We start from the raw sequence: 20,485 nt of genomic DNA, 5'->3' as shown, positions 1-20,485 counted from the left end.
TTTTAATGTATGGTAATTTTTTTTTATTTTTTTTTTATTTAATGGCCATCCAGATGTATTTCATACTGTAAGTACATAGTAGCAAACAAATTTATTTGGTTCAAGCTTTTGTAAACTAATATATTTTTCAAAAACTAAAGAAAATTTGAAGTTGCCATGATAAAAAAAATAATTTAAAAAGTGTTCTAAAATAAAGGTGGCCGTAAGCTATCATGAACATGTAAAGTTTAGTCATTTACAACACCATCGTTCTCTTTTTTTGCATTTCAGGGAGGCAATATTGTGACAATCCCATCCCAAATAAATGGTTTGTAATTCACTGTTTTGATTGTTGACTCTTTTGTTAGCTGGTATTTTCAATAGTCTCAAATAGCTTTTCAGCGTAAAAATTAAGTTGTAAATCACCAGTTGTAACAACTTATCTACAATGCCACAAAAACAAAAGTGAAAATTGTTTCTTCATATGAAGGGCATATAAAAATATATAATTATTAGTTTCACATTCTTGTGTATACAAAAGTTTTCCAGAGTTATCAGGAAGCAGTGAGTCTTGATGAAGCCATTACATGTTTTTATTTTTAGAATTATTATTTTTTACTATTTGTAATGTGATGAGCAAAATATAAGTTATGTGTTGCCTAACTTCAGTGTTTTATTAACATCACTTAAATGCATCTAACTTGCATGCAGTTAATGGTTGGTAAATTACAAATTAATTTGGCAGATGCAGTCAACAATTATTTAATGGTATGTCATTGGGACTTTGATCAGGATGGTTGTGTTTTTTTTTTGCATGCTGACAGTACGACCCGAGGTTTGGAGATGCGTTTTGGAACAGCAGTCGATTTTCGATGCTGCAGTACTTGTACATGATGATGACTAGCTGGGCCATAGTGTGCGACGTGTGGTACCTCCCACCCATGTACCAGAAGGAAGGAGAGACGGCTATTGACTTTGCCAACCGCGTCAAGAGTGTCATAGCACGGCAAGGCGGACTGGTCGACCTCATGTGGTATGCTTCTGTCTCTCTCTACTGTCTCTATTCAGGAAATAATTTGTTTACATGTAACAGATGAACATAGTAGAAAAAATGCAAAACAATGAATGGGTTGATAGGTTGATTCCACATTATTTCTATGCTCAATAACAGTATTGATACTATTATTCCTATGATACTAGGCACTGATAACTTTTTGATGCCAAATATAGATTGATTATTGGAAAACATGATGTTTACAACCCACTATGTAAGGTTGGATATTATTTCAGTTCTACTACAGGAAAAAATTGTTACAATTTGATATGATTTTATTGGATATCAACATAATATTTTCCCGTATCAACATTTCTGTATCCCGCCCAGCTCAAGTAAAATGGGGGACGGAACAAAGTTTAATTTCCCAATCCATGTCAAGGAAATGTTTCCCAGACACACCTGTCAAGTTGTAATACGAGGGTTATTTTTTTTTCAACCTCCGATCGGCTGTAATAAAAAAACGGGAATGAATTGGGAAATTATTTTAATGTCAAAAGAAACGTACATCTTTACTCTATTTTTCCACATAATCACCGTGCAGATTGAGGCATTTGTCGTACCGATGCACCAGCTTTCCAATACCCTCTGCATAAAATGATGCCTCCTGCCTATTCAGCCACGTTTTAACAGTGCTCTGCAGTTCATCATTGGTGTTGAAGCGTCGTCCTCCAAGCCACTTTTTCAACGTGGGGAAAAGGTGATAGTCACTCGGTGTCAAATCCGGACTGTAAGGAGGGTGATCAAACACAACTGAGGTGTGAGTTGGCTGCTCCACATGGTTGGTGGAAGGGGGTAAACACTACGAGACGTGTCGTCGACTTAGTCACTTTTACAGTTTCTAATGGTGAGTGCGGAAAGTATACGAGATTCGCGTTCAGAATTTTAGTTGAAAACATATTTTGCTTATATTTATCACGTTCAGCATTACCTATTAAAGAATTCTACATTATATTTTGTGTCCGAGGCCCCTGAGTGTGGTATTATAAGTATATTTGAAACGTGAGAACATATGAATTTGCTCGTTACTGAGGTTAGATATTACACATCACCGGTGAATACTAAAACACTCTCTCACGTATTTTTTTCTTTATTTTTTGAAACCAGATAATAACATTGTTAAAATTTACATAATAGCTGTTTCTAGGGGCACAAAATCAATACATATACCTATATTCCAGTTGTAGTAAAAATTGTTTTAACGTACATTTTCAGTATTCAAATAAAATACAAAAATACAACCGTAAACAAATATATTATAGATATATGTGTATCTTTGGGACATGCATATCATGGAATAACAAATGTTATACCTAAAATATATGTAAATCATTAAAGAGTGTCTATAATCATAGACTAAAGATATGGTATAGACAGATTCCTGTCTTCTGCACACGAGGCCATCAATAAAATTTACCAACAGAACTATTAAATTTAGTGATGTCAACAAAGCCAGGTGAGTTTCTTTTCTAATGGTACACCAACAGAGATACAGTGTTCAAATTTTTGAATGGAAATTAGTAATTTGACACAGAATGTATTTAAATGCAATTTACATTCAAAATACCAGAGATTTTTCAACCTTAAATAATTCAGCTGTTGCCATCTGCGATGACATGTTTTTGGACAGTTCTATCGGCAAACAAGTAGTTTAGTGATGGACTTAAAATATAATTCTGCTGTGCAGTGTGCACATGCGATTAATGTTCATATTTATGAAAGTTTCACCTCAACCGTAGGGGACCAAATGCTATAATATCAGTGACCAACAAATTTACAAGACATTATTTTCATGTTGTTTTTGTGATTGGGTCAGTTCTTGTTTATTTGGAAGCTATGGCCATAGACTACATCATCATGTGAATACAGTAAAATGATGATCTCTTCTATGAAGAATATATCAATTGTTGCAGAAATTTGAGGTTGAAAATACATGGGTAGTCATTGATTCAAGGTGTACATTTTGTGCAGCATGTGCAGTGAGTGTCCTGCAAACCTAACATGCGTCTATCTTATGATGATTACGTTGCTGCTGCAAGCATGAGTGTATTTTGTTTAAGGTTAATTCAAATACAAGTTGGATTAAGAATTTTGTAATGTTCAACATTTTGCATCCTGCAGTATTATTTCACTTGCATTTGTGTGCATACATGATGTTTAAAGCTCTGGTCAAAAACCATACAAACTTAATGATTTGAGTTTTAGTTTTTATGGAAGGAGAATTAGTGCTCATGTATCAAAGCTGACATCAAAGTCTGTAAATTCACTCCATTAATACTATAGTCACAACTTAAACGGAAAAAAAAATATTTCAAAAATAATTTTTTCCAGTTCTAATAAATTACTTGTGGTTATGCTGTAAGGACATCATTCTGATATTCAAGGTATTACCTTCCACTAAAATGAATGGTTGATTAAATAAGGTACATTTTAATAATGTAAAATTGTTTGAACTATTTCTTAAGTTAGGGTAGTGGGATAATTGTAAAGCATTTTAATTTTCATATTTTTTCATGGAATAATCACTACTTTAGAAGATTAAGTTCAGACCCAAGCATGGAGATGACAATAAATTTTATTTTATTCAATATTTAAAACCCTTATGTGTAAAAAAATATTGACAGCACACTTACGATAATTCAACAATAGAAAGTAAACATTTTTCATGTCGTGCACATGCATGTGTAGACCAAAATGTCCCCTATGCCAAAATTGCCCATGAGAAAACCTATTTTCTTCCTTACCTGAAGTGGAATAAACATAAATTTAGGTTAGTGTTTTAACCATATTTTTTAGTGTTTATAGTATATACCATAGTTTGCATATTAAATAATGGGCTGAACACAATCAGTAGATGTCATTCCAAGGGTACTACAATTTAATATACATAATTTTTTCGTACATGTTGTTAGCTACATTCAAAATACTGTAAAATGAACTTAGTATCTGAAAAACCTTTCAAAACAATGACATATTGAAATGCACAAAAATTGTATACTTGCTAATAAATGTTATAGAAATTTAAATAAGTGCTATAAATAAATTTACAAATGCTATTTTCCATCATATATAATTATAATATAAAACTGAATATTTGCACATTTGTGCATAAATATCTTAACTACTTATCTTTGTAGCACAGAAATATAGAATACGGCAGCTGTAATGGAAGTTGCATTACTAATCCAACACTTGTTCCGATGCTTCTTTGATATTTATTTATTTATCATCACAACAGAATCGTTTATGTTTATCATTCTTGATACAGAAGCATAAGTTTCTCTATGTGCAAAAGAATTAAAGTGAGAATTTATCACACACATTTAACTATACATTTTAATCACTACCACTGTTCATGCGTTTCAGTGGAATGAAACTCTCAGTACAGCCACAAAAAAATTGTCCTTAGCAGCACATAAAAATTTAATTTGTCAGTATTTTTTAAATTTTGTAGTTTCTTAATTTAATTTTGTGTGAATATTGTGTTTATTTTAGTTCAACTTGTAGCAAAAATATTTAAGTTTGAAATGCAGCTACACATAATTTGATGCAGGCAGTAATCTAATTAGATTCTCCCGAGCTTGTTCGGTAATCCAGGTACATATTGTTCATTAGTCACCACAGCTGCCTCCCAAAGAACTGTGGAGAGGGCCTTGTCCACGCTCAGTGGTTGACTGTGGCTCTCGCGACTACTCTCGCCGTCTGAGTGCAGAGTGCTGTCTAGTGCTGTCTAGTGCTGTCTAGTGCTGTGTAGTGTTCACTGTGTGGGGTTCCTTGCAGGGACGGGCAGTTGAAGAGGATGAAGCCAAAGAAGGAGTGGAAGGAGAAGCAGCAAGAAGAGTTCAGCAAGAGGCTCAAAGTGGACTAAAGAGAAAATCCAACAATCTGTTATGTGGAAGGAAACTGGCGAACTTCGAGAGAAGATTGTGCGATTCTGCTCACATTTTGTTATTTATTTTGGTGCGCAAATTAATTTTTATTTTTGTTAACAGAATATTTGAACCCAGTAAGTTAGAGTACTATTTTGAGATGTGAATTTTTTTGTTTTGAGTAATGTGAGTACATGCATGTACAGTGAATGGGTATTTTAATGACTATATGCAGTGAGAAGGTTAAACAGAAGTTTATCTTTATCAATCAAAAAATCCTTAAGAATTTGCCCGAAAGATTATTTAAAATGATATTTTTGTGATCAGAACCAGCTGAGGGGGTAATTATTTGATGAAGTCATCATTATGCACTTAATTTATTTTGTTAATTTTTTACAAATGTTTTTGTATATAAGTATACCTACAAGTTTGAATGCTAAGGACAGGGTTTGGCATTGTGTTTGGGTTGAAAGTAAGTTTTCATATATTTATATTTTTTGTGTAATGAGGTATTTGTTGCTATATAGTGACAAAATATTAATTCAGTGCATTAATCTTCACTTTCATGAGAGTATTAGCAATGAGTAAATTTGGAAAATTTTAGCTGCCTTTGCAATATAATTTAATAAAACTTTGAAGTATGGTAAATAAGTTATAAAATGTGTATTTACTTTATGTATTACAGTTTTGTAATTCTTTAAAAGTACAAAGTTGTTAACCTTTTTGGTGAAATTTATTGTGTGTCTTTTACAAGTTTGTACTTCTTTGGAATTCAGACAATCTCTCTTGTGATCGAAGACATCAAGAGTGGCTTAAAAGTAGATACTCGGTGATGGGTCTGTTGTAGGATTAAGAAAATATTTTGGGATTAGCTCTTGCAAAACTTTGTATCCTGAAAGTTCCTATTTATGTAATAGTAAAAGTTTTTTGTAAACTTTGTATTTTATGTTATATTTATGCTATTTTTTTAAATAATTTTTCTCTTATTTCTGTTGTGTTTGATTAGACCTGTGCCAATATTGATTTTTTTTTGGTTGAATTGTATTAAAATACAAATTCAAAAATGTTCTAATCTATGGATATTTTAACTAAAAAAAAAGGGCCGAAACAATTGTGTTAATTGAAATATAACTTGATGTTTTACTGCTCAAATACCAAATTTCATTTATATTCCAAGCTAAAAAAACTAATTGAAGTCTTGGTAGTTGATTCACAAAAGGTATCACTAGTTTGAACATGAACATTAAAATGCAATATACATAGTGTTTTTTCACAAGTCTTAGTATGCAAATGCATGCACTTGTGTGTGTAACTGCATGCTGTTTAACATCTATATAATATAGGAAATATCCACCATTTTGTGTCATTTATGTAACATTAAGTATTTGAAAAAAATTTATTAATTATAAACTTTTAGAATGAAAAAAAAATTGTATCAGAAGTATTTCATACATTTCATAGTTTAATGTATTGAATTTTTTTTATGAAAAATAGTTTTTTTAATATGTAATATTCTTAGATGGCTTTATTTGCATGTAAACATTTGATTGCCTGTTGTACTAATACTTTACTACATCCCTAAAATTGTGTTGACATGAGACAGGCACAAATTTCCTTTTTAGAAAATTAAATATTTAAATCAGTCTTAACAATAACTACAACAACAACAAAAGACTTTGCATAGTGTTTACTGGTCCTATTTGTATACTGTCACTTGATTAGGATCTACAGTATATCTCCGTTACTCACTTGCCATTCCTACATTTTAACTGTTGAAAGACTAAGTTGTTAACACAGCATCATTGTGTTTTTCATGTTAATAGTTGAAATAATTAAAACAATTAAACAAAAAGAAACCTTTGTGATTGATGAATAAAATACTTTTAACATTAAGCAAAAACCTATTTTACAGTGAAATAAACAAACCAAAATTGTAATCCAGCAGAAGAAAGTTATGTTAGACATTGTTAGTAAACTAAAAAAAAAAGTGATGAAATGGAAGATTCTCTTAAAGCAGTGATGGGGGGCAGATTTTGGTTTGTGTTGGCACTGGCTGACAAATTAAGTATGCTTCTTGCTGTGTGTGTGTGTGTTATATGTGAACCTGATGTGTGTGGTAAGGCTTGCATGCAGCCGGACATGAGTCTCGTTACTACAGAACACTTGTACGTATTCACACAGACTCGGGAGAGTAGCATTGCACGCAGCTATATTATTAAGTGGGTGCTTGGTAGTCCATTTTCTTGCTATATGAATGTGATTAGTAGGCTGAAATGTTTGGTTAGTCCAAACATTGTTACAGAGAATGGAAATTATGTTCTCAACTGGCTTGTGTCAATAAGGTTTTATTATAGTTGCTATTATTTTATTCCTGCTTCAGAGAATTGAGGGGAAAAAAAAAAAAATTAGCAAACTTTATTTTATTTCTTAAATCTTTAGTACAAAATACTTTTGTACTGAAGTGGTTCAAAAGTTCCACTGTAGTATCTCCAAAAGCTGTCAAACTTTTAATTTAACCAATACCTTTGGAGAGATGCTATTAATTTAAAGTACATAACTTATCAAACTTATAGTGGTTCTTTGTAATTTAGCTCCATTACATTTTTTTTTACATAATGCATGCATCAAAATTGGTTTTACTACAGTGACATCCCTAATACCACTGAGCTACCATATCTTAGATGAGATTATGAATTAATTCCTATCACCTCCTCTTAAAAGTGCCTGCCTCATGGTTACTAGCAGTATAAATGTTTCTTTCTTTGTAGCACAAACTCTGAGGACTATCTTACTGGGTGCCTCCATTGGCTAGCAGCAGTTTTTACAAAACATGATTCTTCAAAATGTGCAGTTCTAAACTATGTTTGTGGGTCCTGTAGATAAGGACTGTTATTGTAGTATACTATATTATGTATAAAAGAAGTTTGGTATCTTTTTAATATTAATTCTTGGAATTAGTTTTATCATCATTTCTAAAACATTTTGAATATTGTTAACAATTTGTGTATTTGCACAGGTCTAATGTTCACACTAATGATTTCTGCAATTGCAGTTAATGTTGCTTATATACATTTTAGTGTTAAATGTGTTCATTCAGTGAAGTAATGGGACAAGTTCAGTAGAAGATATTGCACAAATTAATTGTTAAATGGTGTATCATCATTTAACAAATTAAGATTGTTATTTTGTAAGTACTTCTGTCACTGTTATGTCTGTAAATGATTTACATATATCTTGATTTCATCACAAATTTTCAACTTCAAAAGCTTAACACATCACTTGTAATTAACATCAGAGAAAGTTATTTAGATGTAATGAACTAGTCATAGCAATAACATAGTGTAATGGTGGTTTGCCTGAAAGTAAATGAATCCATCATTTTTTTATTCTGTATTTTTGTGTACTTGTGTATCTAGCATTGGTTTTACCTTGCCAAAGAGTGTGTAAGTGAAAATTAAAAAGGAAAATATTTTTGTAATGAGCAATTGTTGAGAGTTATGGTCTTAAACTCCTCAGTGGAAAACAAAAGTACTTGCATTCATTTTTGAATGTGTATGCTCCATCTTTGACTGGTTTATAAGCATTCCATATATTACAGTTTTCACTGTAGCAGGTGAGCCTCTATTGTTCTTATTTGATAGTTTTTGCAGAATTGTATTGTTTGTTAAAATAATGCAAACTTTGTAACACATGTGCAGTTTACCAAAAGCTGTTATTTGACTAAACTATCGGTAATACTAATTAAATGTGCCACCTTAATACTGTGTCCTTTAGCTGTACCTATTTTGTGACTGCTGGAAGTGTAAAACGTAGAGCCACGTGGGATCCCAATTTTTTGTGTTCCATAAAGGGAGGGGGGGGATAGTAGGTATTTGTTTTTCGTGAGAAGTTGAAGGGGAGGGGGGTTACTTTTTTCTGTATCCCAATTTTATTGTAAGACTACACCTCTCCATGTGCTAATATTATTAACCAATTCTATTTTAAAACAAAACACTGCACTATAACCATGTGATCAAAAATTCACTAATTTCATCTGTACAAACACAAACTTATTACGTTGGCATTAAAATATTCACACAGGCACAATTTAAAAAATAAGCAGTTATTCAGCATTTTAAACACACAAAATTTATCATTGATTTAACTATTATAATGATGGACAAAACATAAACAAGGAAGTTAAAACAATGTATAAATTGATAATCACAATCACTCTAGCACAATCTAACAGAATTTATGCCACAGAGAAGTTGTAATTTGATACAAAATAAAGGTAAATGTAAACAAAAGTGCCAAATTAAAGAGTAAATTTGCTGTAAATGTGTTAGTAATATTGCTGCACTAGGTACATGGCAGCCATTAATAACCAAAACCGGTGCATAACTTAGGTTTTAAGTGTAAATATAATGTGGCTGTGTCCATATTTCCAGATTTAGGTTGTTTTTTAAAACTTTGGCTGTGGAAAATTGAACATATATCACATTATTTTGTAGTAATTTGCAGTTTGTGAAAATTACTGCCCCTATCTGTATTTAGTCACTTGATTAGGGCCTAAATAATAAAAGTGACACAATATATCCATTGAAAGACAAGAAATGTTTTTAATTTTCAAAGACTTTTTAATCCTGTTTTCTTCTTCTTTTTTGTCAAAAATTGTTTTGAACCAAAATACCCTATCCTGCCCAGCTATAGCAAAATACGGAAGAAAGATAGGTAGTTTATTTTACATTGTAAAATCCATACATTGACATTGTAATGATAAACATACACATTTGAATGCCATGAAAGGGCCACTGGATCATATGACAAATAATATTGTTTTATGCATTGTGTTTAGTAAAGTAAAAACTGAGTTTTTTTAATTTCTGATTGGTTAGAATATTTGAAAAAATACGTAAGTTTAAGTAAAATATTTCAAAGAAATTAAATGATACATACGGCAGTATTTATAATCTTAACAGTTTAAAAAAAACACAAAAATATATATATAATATGCACAATGCCAGCAGCATGCTGGACAGGAGGGTAGGTAGATGTGGCAACGTGGCAAAGACATCACGTCTGGCAAGGATGGAAGAGCTCTCCCTTTACCCCCCCCCCCCCCCCATCTAGCTTATGTTTACTTGACTCACATTTACAACAGAAAAAAGAGGAAAGAATGTTCTTCTGTAGTGGGTGGTCTAAGATTGGAAAAGCTAATATAGGATGCTCAATATTCTGAATTTAGAGTTTTAATAATGGTGATTTTGTGTCACAGACATAGCAAAGAGTAACATCCGACAGGTAAAGATATGTGCAGCTGCAGCAGATGTTGCTCTCATAATGTAAACACATAGTGCTAGTGAAGCTTCAATTTTTTTTTCATTGTTGCAATACAAAATTTGCAGACAGGACAAACAATAGATAGGTTTGGTGATTATTTAAAATACAATAAATACTCCTGAAGCCAATAAATGAGGTTTCAGCATTAATCACTAATAAATAATGTATGTTCAAATGCAGTAAATAATAAGTATATGAAATATATAGGGGAGACCGGATCACGATGAGTCGCAAAAATTCTAACTATCAAATTTATGTCTAAATATGAAATTATTGGTTCACTATTGTGTACATAAATAAAGGTATATACATATTTCAACACACACTTATGTTAGTTAGCCTACTTGGATTAGTATTTCATACAAAAATTTTAATATGGTTTTTTAGAAGTGACCCATAGTGCCCCAAGTATGGGGCACAATGGGTCATTCTTATGAAACAGAGTTTTGGTCTAAAACATGAAGTTGAATTATTTTTAAAATAGGTTTAATTAAATAAACATGCTTAAAATATTAAATGAACACAAAATATCAATTACAGTTACAGCAAAAGTATGAAAACCCGCCATAAAAATTACACTTTATCCATAGCAAACAATTTATAAATAGCCACTTGTTGTCTGTAAGTAAACTTTTTAGCGCATGTTGAATAAATCAAATGACACAGCAAATTTTAAAAACGATCTTTGGCGATCAGTTTTGTTATCACATGTTTCAGGCCTTGGCAAGACAAACAAGATATCCGAGCGTCCCACTATCGAAATATAATCTTCTTGTGGAAAAATAAACTTATCAAGGGTTTTCTTTGAACTTCTCATAAATTTCACCTCGTATTCTTTTCCTTCATTTGATTCATTTGTAATCGTCAACACCTGTCCAACATAGTGCATTTTACTTTTCTTATCCTGAAACTCCACAAGAACATAGTCACCTTCATTTGGCTCTGTATTGCGTGAAAGAAATGATTTATGAGTTTGCTGAGCTTGGATTTGGGATTCCATACAGTTATCACAATCACTGTCTGGTGGGCTAATAACCTTGTCTTCACCTTCGGATTCTGAATAATCTTTCTCATTAACAAAAAGGTGACTTTTTACTACTGCTGATTTTATTTTCTTTGTTTTTTTATCGTTTTCTTCTTTTTTTCTTTTCCCCAACAGAATTTCTCTCTGTGGTGTAGCAGTCAAAATCTTGCTGCTTCCCAACTGTCTGCGTTTCCTAGTGCCTGTTCGATGTTCTGCTTTTGGGTATCCTCAAAATTCTGTAGGACTTTTGAAATGCCGTGGAGCACTATTACCTATTTCTTCATCATTCACAAAACTTGGCACAATGCATGATGTATCATTACTCGCCACATATTGCACAGCTTGTGGGCAAGCTTGTGATGGACCCGGAATGTCTGTTTCCTTTGATGTCAAATTTGATGACTGGGACCGTTCCGAAACTGAGCTAGGGAGGAAGTCATCATCACTAAAAACATGTGGATCATGAGGGAAAATTCCAGTCTTTTTAAAAGCGCTGATGATGTTATTTGGCGTCATAGCACGTGGGAGGGATGTGCCAACAAATCCATCTACATCGTAAATTGATACTGTTTTTCCTGGGTGAGTCAACATCCAAGAGTCAATAGAAGAACTGTAAAACTTCTGAAAGGGACCATACTAACCAACATCCAGGGGCTGCATCCGGTGCGATGAATGTGGAGGAAGTGTCAAAATGTGAACACCATTTGCTTTTGCTAATTCGAAGACTTCTAAATTAATGTGGCTCTCATGGTTATCGTATATCAGCAGACTAGTATTATCTTTCGTGCTGTAGGAATATTTTATGAAATGTTTAATTGATCTTACAAAGAGTTCCCCAGGCATCCATCCTGATGGGTTGGCTAGCCCCAGTGTGTTTGGTGGTGCCCCAATCAGCATATGATCACGAAAATGCACTCGAGGAAATATTAAAATGGGCGGCAGATAATTGCCATCTGCACGGACAATACATGTTGTAACCAAAATGCCTTTTTCCAAACTTTTGACTTTACACACAGCTTTGCAAACTTTCTCAGCAATTACTCTTCCACTATTTTGAACAGTCATTGTTTTGGTTTCATCTAAATTGAAAATTCGTGAAGGGTTTCCAAGCTGTGGTTCTTTCAACAATAATGCCTGGTAATTGTTAAAAAAAATGCCTCTACATTATGACTATTGAAAGCAGTAGCGCGAGCAAGACTACAGCTCTCTGGAGACCGAAGTGACAGATCTTTGTGTCTTTTATTAAATCCTGCTAACCAATCTTCACCTGCCATTTGTTTTGCATGCCATGACTCAGGACATTTTACACCATTAACAATGGCAGTTTCATACGCCAGTTTGCGACAGTCTTTTGTTGTCAGTCCATAGAACATTTTGCAGCACTTTTTTAAATATTCAACAATTAAAAGTTCTTCGTCATCACTAAAAACTTTTCGATGGCTGTAGTTTGGTTTAAGTTCAAATTCTACTGGAGTTCGTGAGTTCATTAACTTACTCTTGCGTCTTAGAGTCTCTCTTTTGACACCACACTCGTCAGCTGCACTTCAAATGCTCCTTTCTTCTGCGACTAAATTAAGTGCTTTTTGAAGATCAGCTTCGCTGAATAAGCCCTTTGTATTCTTATGTTTGTATGTTCGAACCATGATATAAAACAAAAAAATTAATTAGGCCTAACTGTTTTGTATTTGATCCTTTCTAGTATAGCTAACCTAAACATTTAGTGGCGACCCATGGTGCCCCAAAGTATTTGTAACAAATAAAATTGTTGAAACATAACCTAAAATAAATGAAATGAAATTACCAGCAATTTATGTAGATGCGATAAGATACATATACATTTGTGCTGCTCAGTCAGTATTTGTATCTTATAATGCAAACAGATTAATAAAACAATAATAACTGGTTAGCAAAATAGTTTATCATCATGTAGATAATAAACACAAAAAACACACTGAGAAAACAGACTGATCACAAATATATAGATACAATATGTGGGCCACTAAATGGAAAATATTTTATGCAAGTTTCGCCAACCTAAACATTCTGGATTGCTCTAAACAATTGCTGACCCATGGTACCTCATGACTCATGGTGCCCCGGTCTCCCCTAAAGAAAACTGCTCTAGGGTTTGTTTCATTAGCATGTAAAGTAGCAGCTATGGCTTAATGTCTGATCCAGCTATCACAATGGGAAATTAAAGAAAAGCATGTCAGTGTTTGATCTTTTTCACAAACATTTTGACCATTGAATTATATATTTCTTGCAGTAGTCAGTCGCCACTCCACGTATCTAATCTTCAATTCGAAAGATTCAGCATGTGCAACATATGGTAGAAAACTAAGGAAAATATTGGTTCACATAGTTAAAAGTAATAGCAATTGGGGAATTTGATAAAGTTAAAAATAAATAAAATTTAATATTTACTATCAAATATGAATAAAATACCTACAAAGGCTTGTAGAGTTTTATTTAGTTTTGCCAAGGTTTGATTGAAAAAACTGTTTTTAGTTTGCCCTGTGGATAAAAGCAAGTTTATATGGTGCATAGTTATAAATTATAATTTATAGTGTGTTCACCCCTGGTTCCTCTCATACCTGGACAGTTGCCCGGAAGTGGCTTGCTACCCTCTCTCACATTCACCAGAGAGATTGTTATTTTATTTAAATACGTGATAGCCAATTGGTAAAACAGAAAACAATACTTTTTAATAGTATGTAGAGGTTCTTTTTTAAGTTATTTTTTATTTTATGCCAATTCGTATTTGTAAAAAAAGTTTGTCTTGTAAAAAACACATGATGATCACTAACAGTTGCATAAAGTTTGTTACTCATTTTTGAGAGAACAGTGGCAGGATACGTAAACCCCTGGTACTACTTTTGAGAAGTTTCACGATATGTACTATAGTTGACTTTACTTTGTATTGTATACTTTATTATGAGCTTCTCGTGTCAAAAATGTAAGAGACTTTGAACCACGAATGTGTCCTTTTAATAGCACTTCTTTTTGATCAATTTATTATCTTCAATTACTGGAACATTTGAACAAGAGACTATTGTTTCACAGACATTTTCTTGCTCTCATTTTTTTTTTTATTAAATTTGGGTCAGACTGCAGCACACAGTGACATGGTGACATGGCAAAAACTGGCTAGGATCACTGGGAGCGACTTGAAACCACAAATGAAATCATAATGGCCGGCCTTGGTGCAGTGCTAGTTACAACTACATCTTGCTATATGGTCAGTACTGGAGCCCAGAACATAATTATATCACTTTCCAAATGGTTTTACTGTAAAGACACTCTTACCAGCATTGTTGGTTTTTTTTATTGTTAAAAAAAAAATATGGTGTGAAATTAACAAAGTTCTAAGTTTTAGTAGTAAAAAAAACAAAATATAATCAGCTTCTGTTGCACGTTCATTACACATTTAACTTTAAAATATCAAATTTTAATGAATAAAAATTCTGATGTTTTCATCAGTTAAGAGATGACTTGTTCTTAATGGTGACAAAAGTTTGGCAGACACAAAATTCAAGATCCTTACAGAAGTGGAAAAAGTGTGGTGAAGTATGAACAAAGTTCATTTCAAGTATGTATAAGGTATAAAGATTTTTTTTTAAACTTTTAATATTGTATAACTTCTAGGCATATTGAAGATAAATATTTTTAAATTTTGCAAACACCGGTTTTTACACTGAAAAAAAAAGTTATTTATTTCTAACAATGTGTGTTGATATTATATCATGAGAAAGTTGTTACAAATAATAAACATGCATGTGCTGAAATTTACTGCATTAAAAAAAAGTGTGTGATTGAATTTGGGGTAATGTCTCGCCATTTTCAAGAAATAGAGATGGTTACTCCAAGAACACCCACTGCTCATGGCAACATCCACCATGTAAAACCATATTGTCCAGTTGGGAGGTGGTGGTCTGATCGCTCGACCACCGAGGCCCCTTGAAAAATGTCAGTTTGGGAGTTCGCTAAAAATTCAGTCTTCACCAGCTATTATTTCCACCAAGGTTTGATTCACTCCTGTATCAAAATTCAAGAACCAGATGTAAAATTCTGTAATGACATATGCATATGCTGTCATTTGACCTTCAATGTTTGGTTTGGTTTGGTTTGTTAAATACAAGAGGAAAACTTGTACCCTGCACATTTAAAGAGTTGTGCTGCTTGTCAGAAAAACAGGTCACTTAGCTCAGCTTGCTTCATTAAAATTTCCTGTGAAAATAAAGGGAAAAAAAATTAACAGCAAATAATTTATATCTTCAGTCTGGTCTTTCGTAAAAAAAAAATCTTTTCATTTTAAAAATAATACATGAATGTAATTGGTATCTTTATTATTTATGTAAGAACTAATGTGTGTGTGTACATGTTATTCCTGAAAATATTATTCAACATTTTAAGCACCACAGGAAAGTGACAAAACAATAACCCGATACAAAATTCGAAGAAAGAGTTGTAAAATTCAGTTTGTCCAAATGTGAAGAAAGTGTTTGTCTGCATCCTTACAGTTGTAAACTAGTAGGAATTGCCTTGAAACTAATTTAATGATTTGAAATTAAAAAGAACCAACACAATAAGTGCAAAAATAAAGTCAAAATGAAAGGCATGCAGTGCTTTCCCATTGTTTAGTTTTAATTTTAAATTTAGCCCATAGATAATAACATATTGTATTTTTGCAGTACTAGATGCATAATTAAATGTATTCTTTGTTTTAAACCTGCTTGTTTCATTACAGTCTCTGTAAATAACTTAATAATCACAGATAAATCACTTGACAGAAGGTTTGAGATTTCAAATATCAGTATCTGTGAAGTACTTGTATTGTAAAAATATTGTTTTGAATGTACATACAATGTTTTTTGTAAAAAAAAAGTGAATGCTTGCTTGTCAGGTTTACCAAAAGACTGATGTAAGCATGGCAATGATCTTCGTGCATGCATGCAAATGGTGAATTTTGATTTTAAAAATATAGCAATATTAATCTAACATTTGAATTGTTTTATTTACACTTGAAGGTTACAAAAACATTCAATATCAATTTCCTCTCATGGCGCTCATAAATTATACTGCATATTGGATGCAAACCATTGTTAGTTCACCTCCTGGCTATACTTACTTTGTGTGTTTTGAATTGAGAAACTTTTGTAAGGATAGGAGCTATAGCTCGCTTCCTAAATCTTTTAACATACCATAGTTACCCACATATGTATCGCACATTTTATGCTGATTTTTAGTTATAAAAAATGTAATGCAACTCTTAAGCAAATTTTTTTACTCTGGGTTTAAAAAAAAAATAAACATTACACTGTGTGCTTGAATATGTGCGTAAATAACTAGCCGATAAAAATATAACTCCACAAGTAAGTATATTTTGTTCAATTGAAATATGGAAATAGTGTGAAGCTCTGCGAACAGCACAGTTAAGATGGATTCAAACCATCAGGCACTGTCAAATCAGATCATGATCATGATCAAATCATTGTCTAGCCATGAGCAACCTATTCACACAGCAGGGGCAGATCAGTCAACTCATTTCGAAATTAGCCCAAAATGAAGTCTTTCTATATCAATCAGTGCAAACAGATGCCGTCTACCTCTACCTATCATTAACAGCTCGTGTCTACTATAGTAATGCCATTTACAAAATTGACACCATTAAATAGTACATGTTAATTTTAGAGGAAGAGACTTTTATTAAACCACATCTAAAGGATGCTTTTTGATACATGATACCCCTAAATCTAGGAGGAAAGAAGGAGAGTTTGCAAATCTATGTACACCCGCATACTTTCACATGTCGCATTGTGATGTTATAAACATGCCGAATCTCGTTAAAATAAGACATAATAAAGATGATACTCAGAACAGAAAAGCTGTTAACTCCAGTTGAAAAACCCACAGACTGTCTGAGGTAAGTATGAATTAATTTAAAATAAAATAATGAAAATGTTTTATAGTGGTATATTTGGCTAGTTCAGGTTGCCTGCATGGCTAGCCAAGCGGATATACGAATACAATGAGCACGGCCATGATGTCTCATATACAATGTGAAAACGTGTGCTAAAGAATGTACTGAGGGCATACGGTGTTGTATTGAAAATTATCGGTGAAAATTATTGGGCGCCACCACGTGAGTGGGCACGTGGACCCGGCTGGAGACCCTAACCCAGGGCGTTACGTGGCCTGTGTGTGGCGAGATATTGGCCCTCTAGATATTATACGCGCTGCTCTCGACCCTACCTAAGCCCGCTCTCAGCGTCGGGCACGCTTCTAATACGCAGAGGGTTCTCAGGGCGTCCCACACGCCGCCGGCCAGGTTGGGATCCCACGTGGCCCCCCGAACACAAAAACACGTAACACAGTTAATTGGTTTATTCTACTCACGATTTATATCCGTACACGCTCCTTCACTGATACAACTGAGAAAAACACCCGAGGCACGAATCGGCTTAGGTGAGGAGGCGAGCCACGCACGTGGCCGCCCCAAGTCGTTACGTATTACCCTGATGTTACAAAAACTCCGAGGAGTGAATATTGAATATTTATACAGTCTCTCCGACCGAGAGAGGCCCCGAGGATGAAAAGAAAGAGATTCGAATAAACTAAGCTATGGAATTATTACTCAGTGAATCAACGGTGATGTCCTCGGGGTGTCGACAGAGACGTCCGCTCTCGGCCGGCTGTAGAAGGAGACTGGGATGAGCTCATGGTTTGCAGGTGGCAACATGGCGCCCTTCGCGCCGAACACAATTACCGTTACAACATTCTGCGATTCCGTGCCCCGGCGAACGTTAAGTAAATCATAGATTACATTAATAAATATATAAAAATTACTGGCAATTTAAAGTACATTAATGTTTACGTAGTTATTGAGAATTTATATAAAACATTCCTACCCTCGTCCAAGTCCGTGCCTATTCGGGTCCGCCCGGGCAACGTCTATAGTTTTATAATTAACTTAATATTTAAATTAAGGAAATACATGAGTAAACTGCAACAAAACACTGGGGCAAAAGAATGAAAGAAAAAGGGTTACAATATCACTTAACACATTTAGGGGTGCGGCGCACTGCATCTAAGCGCCCTCTTGCCGGGCTAGAAACACACGCACACACGCACGCACGAGTGGGAGGTTTGAACTGAGACGGTGGTTGGGCGGTGTCATATCGGGCTCAAAGGGGCCGCAGGCCCGGACGACATCAGTACAATAAAACATAACATTGGCGACGAGGATGGGATACTTCACCGGTGTGTGTGTTTTTTTTTTTTTTTTTTTTTTTTTGGAAAAAAAACAAACCAATAAACAGTTTAAAATGTCCGGCTTCAAGGTGGAGAAATTCGTCCCCGAGGACGATTCATGGGACTCGTATGTTGAGAGGTTAGAACAACTCTTCATTGCCAATGGCCTTGGGAACAAAGACGAATATCAGGGTAAAACGACGGGCAGTTCTTATTTCGTCAGTCGGCAAAGAGACGAAGTTCTGCGAAATTTGTCGGAACCAAAAAGGCCACACGAACGCAGCTACAGTGAGTTAGTGATGATGTTAATGGGACATTTTCCCTCGCGACCTTCAGTGATTGCAGAGCGGCATAACTTCCATAGACGGGTCCAACAGGAACAAGAGACGGGTCTGAGTTTGTAGTGGAGTTGCGGAAGTTAACTCGATTTTGTAATTTCGGGACATTCCGGGATGCTGCCCTGCGTGACCAATTTGTTGTTGGGCTGAAAGACAAAAACATTACGCACAGATTGTACCTTGAATCAGATGACCTAACTTTCGAGAAGGCAGTTGCACTGGCAGTTTCCTACGAAGCCGCGGTAAGTAATGCTTCTCTTGGGGGATCGGAGCAAGACAAGCTTGGTCTCTCAAGATCGTGTGTCGTTCGTAATGAGCATGATTCTGTTAACGTTGTGAAAGTACGCACCCAAAGGGGTCGATCGAACAGGGGGCATAGCCAGTCCTGAAATCAGGGCTCTGGTCAGTCCCAGTGTCAGGGTTGTGGCAACACTAATCATGCAACAGTGCAGTGTAGGTTCAAAGGTTACAGATGTAACAACTGTAAACAAGTTGGTCATTTAAAGAGAGATTGTCCTAACTTGAGTGGAAAAGAAAAGGGTGAAGCTGCATTTCAAAATTATGTTTTGCAGGCAGTGGCGAGGCGTGAGGTTTACATGAGGGGAAGCAATAACTCCGTTCACACCAAAACATGATGAGGTTGGGGGGGGGGGTGTCTGTAGGCCCTCCGCCGGGAAAATATGGATTTCAAGGTACAAAATGGTGCTATTTAAGTAGTTTTCTTAACTGAATATTGACTATTCCACAGGTAGAAAAATTGACATTTTTTTTAAATACATTATTTTTGAAAAATAATGATTGACTTAAATTATTCTGATAGTAAGATACCTACTCTACATTACTTATATACTAAGTGGGAGTGTAGTATCATCGTACGCCCACAAATCCCCCACGCACTGCCAGCCAACAGCCCGCGGGAGAGATGCGCGCGCCCCGAGAGACGACCGCCGACTGAAACGCGACATCGCCACCTGCCGTGCCGAACTGTACCGGACATAGCCGAAGCAGTTGGGGGTTAAAATTCCACCGTCTGCTTCGGCCATATTCGCTCCAGTTCGGCAAGAAAGCGTTATCTTCGTAGCTTCTACCGCGTATTTTTCCAGCCAATCCCCTCCCTGAACCTTTGTACCATGCCACCCCCCTTCCGAAAGGAAACTACTGCGGCAGCCTTCCTGCTGAAAGCGATCCTACCAGTGCTTCTAAACCTAGCAACGCTTCTAAAACAGCATGTTTTTGTGTCAACGAGTTCTTTTTTTATAGCGCACAGCGCACAGTATTGGGTCCCAAGAAGATAGTGTAAAAAATACATACACCTAACTGCACGAGCCAAAGTAAAATACTATTCTGAATAAAATATTTATTTAAAAAATACAATGTCTGGAAACTGCCTGGGCAAGCACTGCTTGCCTTGCTTGCCCTGACGAGACGCCACTGTTTGCAGGACACTTCAGGCGGTGCTAATAGTGTTCCTGATGAAAAAGTGTTCTCTGCCTTGTTTCAAATGTTACGTACACAATACGCTAAGCCAAAGCCGTGGGTAGTGTCGGTGAATGTGGGAGACATCCAGTTAGATATGGAGATCGATAGTGGTGCCGCAATATCAGCAATCTCAGAACGAACATACAGGAACCTGTTTTCAACCTACCCC

General features: G+C 34.8%; 1 protein-coding gene across 3 annotated transcripts in view; it reads left to right on the top strand.

The window, feature by feature from the left end:
* LOC134527444 (glycerol-3-phosphate acyltransferase 3) overlaps window positions 1-16,248 on the top strand; it is a 191,384-nt gene extending 175,136 nt beyond the window's left edge. For all 3 annotated transcript variants that reach the window (XM_063360130.1, XM_063360132.1, XM_063360131.1), the window contains 2 exons: window positions 804-1,012; window positions 4,814-16,248. In XM_063360130.1, the coding sequence (XP_063216200.1) occupies window positions 804-1,012; window positions 4,814-4,901 (297 nt within the window). In that variant the 3' untranslated portion in view covers window positions 4,902-16,248. The remainder of the gene's footprint in view (window positions 1-803; window positions 1,013-4,813) is intronic.
* Window positions 16,249-20,485: the final 4,237 nt, after the last annotated feature.

Source organism: Bacillus rossius, chromosome 1, assembly GCF_032445375.1.
Source record: "Bacillus rossius redtenbacheri isolate Brsri chromosome 1, Brsri_v3, whole genome shotgun sequence".
NCBI lineage: Eukaryota > Metazoa > Arthropoda > Insecta > Phasmatodea > Bacillidae > Bacillus > Bacillus rossius.
Note: the sequence above shows the minus strand (reverse complement) of the source record. Positions and strands in the feature narration are given on the sequence as shown.